The sequence below is a fragment of the Gavialis gangeticus genome, unplaced genomic scaffold (assembly GCF_001723915.1).
Source record: "Gavialis gangeticus isolate Ggan-Ray unplaced genomic scaffold, GavGan_comp1, whole genome shotgun sequence".
NCBI lineage: Eukaryota > Metazoa > Chordata > Crocodylia > Gavialidae > Gavialis > Gavialis gangeticus.
In genome coordinates, this window is record NW_017728996.1 from 39,077,487 (window position 1) to 39,085,146 (window position 7,660).

The window sequence follows — 7,660 nt, forward strand, 5'->3', positions numbered from 1 at the left end:
TCTTTCCCTAGCTGCCTCATTTCCTTCATCCCTAGATATTTATTTCCTGCAGCTTTAATCCTGCTGTTGGCTCCAATCCCTGAGGATGTTGTCTTTTTACTCTCCTTAAATGACAGCCCTGAAAGATGCTACTAAACTAGGTCCACTGTTCCAGCTGCTATTACAAGCCTCCAGGCTCTCCTTGCAATGAAAAGATTGACAACTGTGGAAGCAGCTAGAAACAAACAAACCTACCACATCACAACCCACTAATCCATAGTTCAGTTTGGAAACTGTAGGCTCTGCTCCAAATGCCCCACTACCATATCAACACTGTGATAACTGCATCGGTAATGGCTTTGTGAAACAGGGTTCTACTTAAAGGAGAAGAACAATGAAAAGAAAGTAAGTGGTTGTGGAAAGAGGCTCCCCAAATTCTTCTCAGGTCAAAGTCTTGGATCCCCAGTTTGATTATAAGGCTCTGTCCTTGGACCCATATTGTTCAACATCTTCATTAATGATGTGGACATTGGAGTCAGAAGCGGACTGGCCAAGTTCGCTGATGACCCCAAACTTTGGGGCAAAGCATCCACACCAGAAGACAATAGGGCTATCCAGGCTGACCTGGACAGGCTCAGCAAATGGGGGGAAGAGAACCTGATGGTGTTTAACACTGAAAAATACAAGGTTCTCCACCTTGGGAGGAAAAACCTGCACCATGCATATAGGCTTGGCAGTGCTACACTGGCTAGCACTACGGAAGAAAGAGACTTGGGGGTCATAACTGACCACAAGATGAACATGAGCCTGCAATGCAATGCTACAGCTAGTAAAGCAACCAAAATGCTGGCTTGCATCCATAGATGCTTCTCAAGCAAATCCTGAGACGTCATTGTCCCCTTGTACTCTGCTTTGGTGAGGCCGCAGCTGGAATACTACGTCCAGTTTTGGGCGCCACAATTCAAAAAGGATGTGGAAAAGCTTGAGAGAGTCCAGAGAAGAGCCACGCGCATGATCAGAGGTCAGGAAAACAGACCTTACAACAACAGGCTGAGAGCCATGGGGCTCTTTAGCCTGGAAAAGCACAGGCTCAGGGGTGATCTGATGGTCACCTGTAAGTTTATCAGGGGTGACCACCAGTATCTGGGGAAACGTTTGTTCACCAGAGTGCCCCAAGGAATGATGAGGTCAAACGGTTATAAACTACTACAAGACCGTTTCAGGCTGGACATAAGGAAGAATTTCTTTACTGTTTGAGCCCCCAATGTCTGAAACAGCCTGCCATCAGAGGTGGTTCAAGCACCTACAATGAACACCTTCAAGAGTAAACTGGATGCTTATCTTGCTGGGATCCTATGACCCCAACTGACTTCCTGCCCTTTGGGCGGGGGGCTGGACTAGATGATCTTCCAAGGTCCCTTCCAGCCCTAATGTCTATGAAATCTATTAAATTTAAAAAACCCAGGATAAACTACACGTGACTATTTTGAAACATTAACGCCATTACAACATAAACAAACAGCAACACTTGTATCATTAAGAGTGTTAATGATGAACATAAGAAGTAGAGAATGAAGACGAGATAAAGCTAATCAATGACAAACTACATGAATTTGGGAAACACAGGAAGGGATTTTTATTACGATTTTTTAAAGATTAAATTCATAATTGCAGTCATTCCCCAACATGCTTCCATTCCCTATATCAATATAATGTAGTTTTTACCTCTTTGTCAGATCTCTTTAAGTGGTTACACCTATCTAAAAACTGATATCCTGCCATCACCCACTCCTTCTGTAGTAAGCTCTGAAATCCAACAATCGTCCGAAAATAGGGATCCAGCATCACTTGAATGAGGGAGGCTACAAGGCAGCTTAGGTCCCGTCCTTCTTCCTCTGAAAATAACAAATAATATTTTTATTTATATATTTCAAAGAGGTTAAAAGGCACTAAACTGGCAATTTTCAGTTTAGTACTCACATTTGGGAGCTTTTAAAAAATGTTATATATGGGGAATGACAAAGATAGCTATTTGGTTGGTTGGTTCTATTGTAGAGGCTACCTAATAAATGAACTGTCTGATCTATAAATCAGCTGATTTTTCACAGTCTTTCTATTTTGAAATGCCCACTAGTCATTATTTGTACACATTCAACATCAGAGATACATAGTCTACACAGTAGAGATACATAGTCTACATAGTAGAGATACATAGTCTACAACTCAGGGCCCTGACACCTTGTTACATTTAAGACACAATCTAAGTATTAATCCTTCCATAAACAGTAACCTGGACATAGGTTAAAGCCAATTTATGGTGTGATAATATAGCAAATGAGCCACAAAGATATTCTGCATATAATGTATAACATCTTTGTGGCTTGTTTGTATCGTACCTTATATTGTATGCTGGGGATGAGCCATGACAGATTCTGGTACTCAGGTGAATGTAGCGATCCAGCATGGAGCAACTTCAGTGTCTGGGACACAGCTGCCCCACACCTGATCCATGGGATTGGGCTGGGCCTGGTGCCACCAGCCAATCCTCGCAGGCAGATGGCATGGTCAGACACTGTAAACTTGACATCAGGGAGCATCTCCCCAGTCTTGGGCTCACTGAAATCCAGGGTGTCCAGGTGAGAGCCTTGGGGTGCCTAGGGAAGCAGCAGCTGGGAAGCTGAGAGATCTGCTCCACAGCTGTAGGTGCTGCTTCACAGTGCAGGGCCTGGGCAGCTGGCGAGCAAACTCTTTAGATTCTACTGGTTATGTTACAGTCCAAATACACTGCACAATTTCTCCCTGCAGTTATGAACTTAAAATATTTGACTACTATCTCATATCATTTCAGTAAAGTAAGATCCAGGTAAATTATATTCATCATCTACTTGTTTTAACCTTTAACCTACTAATGACAATTATAGCATATTAAAAGATTATATTACCTTGTAGAACTACAGAAACACGCTTACATTCCAGCATATATACAAGCTCAACAGAATGCTTAAGAAATGACCTAGGCAAAAAAAAAAGTAATTAACTTCATAATTAATACCAAGAGAATCATAATTTGACAGACCATTTTTTAAGATTTGGGGAAGGGATTTTCAAATGCGAGTTAAATAATTCAGGATCACAAGTGCTGCTGATTTCACTGGGATTTATGCAAAGAGGTCATGTAGGCACATCCCAAAATCTAACATACATTAAAACAATAAGATAAAACTTCAACTTCTCTCAGGATTCTAGTATCACAGACTTTCTGTTTAAAAGACTGTGAAAGCTGAGTTTGAAATGGTGCTTAATGCAGCCTTGATTTTTTAAAGACTTACATTTCCACACACACACACATACACACACAGTTTTAAGCATGTCATTCAAGTAATGAATGTTAAGCCCACCATTTTGTTTTTGTAGGATTCCATATTATGTAATAAAATATATTTAAGTATAAAAAGTTTCCATATATCAATTTCACTTACTTATTTTTACATAGTAAAAATTCCACCTATATGCTTCATTGCTTACTTACATTGGTGAAAATTTAAGGAGGTAATATTAACCATTATCTTCTAGTTGTACTTTTTGTACACACCTGATGTATTCTAGCCAGTGTGTATTTTCCAGTGAGGACAGCCACTTCTCTTCTGTTTCTTCAAAAGGCTCTGCATGTTTTAAAGAATCATTCAGATGAACAAAACTTGACATGATAGGTCACATCAATAGGTCATGCTGCTCATTACCTTCTATAGGACTCTACAGTAACAGTTGAAGATACTTAGTATATATCCCTCAATAAAAAAAACAGTTTTCTTTTGTGTGCCAGGCTGCAGAGCGCAGCCACCACATGAAGTTTTATATCCAATACGCTTAGTGCATGAACTATAACCCATGATTCAGAATGAAGTAAAAGCCTGTAGACTCTACCAAGCTATTCTGCAACACAACACACCTTTTAAACAGATATCAAATGTAGGCAAGATAATTATTCCTTAAGAAAAAAAAAAAAACTTGTTCATCTCAAACCTTTCAAACTATATTTTTGCAACCTTATTCTTAAATACCTCCAAAAATAGAATATGCTTAAGAATGATATCATGACTTACCATTAACACATAACTGTTTGAGTTTAATAAATGCAGCCTGGATTTCCTGGATATTGGGTAGACACTTGTCCAAATCTGATTTGTAAACATCACTTCTCTGTGGATGGCTTCGAGTTATTGCATTACAAATCCTAGTGAAAAAGCATCAAGAACTTTAATCCTGGACTGGGAGGAAAATAAGTTCAGCAGCATAGAAGTATACTTATGGATGGATACAAAGGGTTTTTTTTGAGTTTTTTTTAAAGAAAGTATTTTAGTTGGTTGTTAGGAAGGCAAATAGCTTATATAAAAAAGCTATTTGGCCAAACAGCAAAATGGAAAAGCACAAGCATCTGATTAGCATTCAGCTTCAATGCATGTCATGCTTTTGTGGCCATATGGAATGCATGTGGAGGCAGAATTGTTGACACACATTCAGAAACTTTCAATTCCCACTGAGGAGCTAAATTAAATCTGAGCAATTGAAAACAATGGTTTGTTTAAAGGTATGCTAGAAGAGGCAGCTATTAATCACAACAGCACAGAAGCTGTAGGAAGAAAGCCTGTTGGGGAGGTGTGTTTAACGAAGTACATAAAAGGAGACCTGAACATAAGGCTAAAAGCTAGACACTGTTCAGTTTGAGCCTGGCTCTGACACCAGCTCCCTCTAGTCTTCAGAAATGTACAGAACCTTTATATCTCAGTTTCCCCTCAAATAAGGATAGTACATGCCTCTAGGTTCTACAAACATTATCTAATGCTTAGAAAGAGATCTGAAGATGAAAAGCTATTATAATGAGGACCATCACTAGACCAAACCTGCAATGGTAGGCGTGAAAGAAAAAACTTGAAGGATAAGATATCTCAGTTAGAGAAGTTAATTGATTTGTTGTCAATACTGAATATCCAGTGATACTTAAGAAATATATAAAAGCATATAAACTTTAGTGTCCCAAAGGGAACACTAATCAGAGCTTAACTTAAACCACCCAAAGGCAATGAAAAGATTTACAAGCAGCCTTCTAACCTATTAAAGATAAGGAATAAAAGGTACCAGTCTTGCAAGGTGCTCCGTGATTTCTGTACTGTGAAAGCTGGGGGGTGGGGCACACGACTTATAAGGAAAGGCAGAAGGAACTGGGCTTACTGGGCATTTATACATGTACTCTGGGAGTGTGGTGGGGAGGTATTTTAAATTAGAGCACCTCTGAGAGCCACTCTAAAGTGCCTGGAGCGTCACGTGTATCAGCATCCCCACGCTGAAAAATGGTGGCAGAGACGTTTTAATTAAAGCTCATTGCACAAGCTTTAGTTAAAAGCATCCCCGCTGCCATTTTTCAGCACGGGGATGCTGATACATGTGACGCTGGAGTTTGCTAAAGCATGGCAATTACCACGTTCCAGCAGACTTAATGAATTGAGTCAGCTCCGACACACTGTAATTACAGCACGGTGGAGCAGCATTGCTGCACATGTATAGGCACCCATTTAGTCTGGAGAAGACTGGGGGGATTTAATAGCAGCCTTTGACTACCTGAATGGTTGTTCCAAAGAGGATAGAGCTAGACTGTTCTTAGTGATGGCAGATGGCAGAACAAGGAGCAATGGTCCCAAGTTGCAGCAAGGGAAGTTTAGGTTGGATATTAGGAAAAACCACTCATGAGGAGGCTAATAAAGCACTGGAACAGATTACCTAGAGAGGTTTGTGAAATATCCATTCTTGGAGGTTTTTAAGACCCAGCTAGACAAAGCCTTGTGTAGGATGATCTAGTTGGGGCTGGTCCTGCTTTCAGCAAGGGGTTGGACTAGATGACCTCCTGAGGTCCCTTCCAGCCCTAATTTTCTATGATTCTAATGTTACTGGGAAATATGGCGTTTGGCATCCCAAAGCAGTATCTATTGTCTTACAGAACTCAGTCTATGTTGCTTTGTATTTTCCAAGCACTGCAACAAGATTAACTTATTTTCAAAATTTTTCTGTGAGCAAGACAAAAGTAGAAGTTTCCCACTGGTGGTACAGCAATGTCAATGCGGTAAGAGAAGCAAGTATAACAATGGGGTTGTGTCACTGGTGTGCTGTGCAGTTCCCAGTGTGGCAAAGAGACCAGAACCCTTAAACATACATTATCAAAATATTATTCGTTAAATATGACTTAAGTGGACATTAAGTAATTCCAAGGCTTTGTGCAGACCACCTGCTTGGAGATAAATTTCACACAAACTGCTGCATCACGAAAAAGGTATGTGTGGCTTATAGCCCACTAATTGTCTCATATATGTCTGGTTAAGTAATGATAATAAGTTATAGTTTACCTTTGGTCTATCTTTCTTTGTTGCAATACATCTTTAATGTTGGCCATTCTCACAAGAGCACTCCCATTAGGGTGATTCCAGCACCATACCTAACAGAAAGAGATTAGTTAGTACCATGTGACAAAGCAAAAACAGATTTCTAATTTCTGCGTATAAAACGTATCACTGTCAAATACTATATGACAATGAAAATCAGCATAAAGTGTACACTTACTGGCATTCGTCTCCCAATGAATGAGTAAGAATAGAGCTTCAGGTCCTGATCTGCTAAGGAAGATGGGACTACAAAGTATTCTGGAAGGCTGGGGGAAAAATACAATGCAGAGTAATTTTTCTTGAAAGCACTTATCTGTCCTGGAGACAGAAGCCTACTACCAACAGTGGTGCGTTAGCACAAGATGAGCTGAACCTCAGAATAATAATGCAACTTAAATGAGGTACTACATAAGCACAGTGTATTTATGGTAATAGCCACTCTATTTCCATGTGTGCTCAGTAAGCCACTCACAGTACTAGCAATAAAACTCATATCATGGGTATGTCTCACTTGTGGGACCCAGCACTACAATCTTGGTTTCTCTTGGTTCAAACAAAAGCATGCCTCCTTTGCATTACCTCCATTAGAAAAAAGAAGTGAGATATATCCCTTCACCTCCAACAAAAACATCTAAAAGCATGACCCAAATAGGAGGCTAAGCACACAATGTTTTCTGATGCGCTATCAGTTTACCAACCTCTATTAATTGCTTACTTCTACCCCTCCACAGGATCCGATTCAAAGAATGGAAATCCCTGGTTCGTTTTACAGATACATATGGGAAGAAGACACAAGCTCAGGGGTGGACCACTGAGAAGCTCACAGAGCACTATGGAAGCAACAGACAGTGCTACTCTAACAATGTTCCTGGGATTTTCCATTATAAAGAATCATAGAAGTAGGGTCGGAAGGGACCTTGTAGATCTTCAAGTCCGACCCCCCGCCTGGGCGGGAGAAAAGACTGGACTCAAATGAGTCCAGCCAGGTAGTCATCAAGCCTCTTCTTAAAGATTCCCAGGGTAGGAGCCAGCACCACTTCCCTAGGAAGTTGGTTCCAGCTCCTAGCCGCCCTAACTGTGAAGTAGTTCTTGCGGATGTCTAATCTAAATCTACTCTCTAATAATTTGTGTCCATTGTTCCTTGTCATGCCAGGGGGCGCTAGGGGAAACAGTGTCTCCCCTAAACCCTTCTGGTCCCCCCTAGTGAGTTTATAGACAGTCACCAGGTCCCCCCTCAGCCTTCTCTTGTG

General features: G+C 40.6%; 1 protein-coding gene across 1 annotated transcript in view; it reads right to left on the reverse strand.

Annotated features, from left to right (window-relative positions):
* MTMR10 (myotubularin related protein 10) overlaps nt 1–7,660 on the reverse strand; it is a 104,196-nt gene that overhangs the window by 20,217 nt on the left and 76,319 nt on the right. Inside the window, exons 8-13 of the mRNA XM_019504351.1 lie at nt 6,589–6,676; nt 6,375–6,463; nt 4,083–4,213; nt 3,572–3,641; nt 2,922–2,992; nt 1,705–1,874 (exon numbers count right to left, since the gene is read on the reverse strand). Of these exons, the coding sequence (XP_019359896.1) occupies nt 1,705–1,874; nt 2,922–2,992; nt 3,572–3,641; nt 4,083–4,213; nt 6,375–6,463; nt 6,589–6,676 (619 nt within the window). The remainder of the gene's footprint in view (nt 1–1,704; nt 1,875–2,921; nt 2,993–3,571; nt 3,642–4,082; nt 4,214–6,374; nt 6,464–6,588; nt 6,677–7,660) is intronic.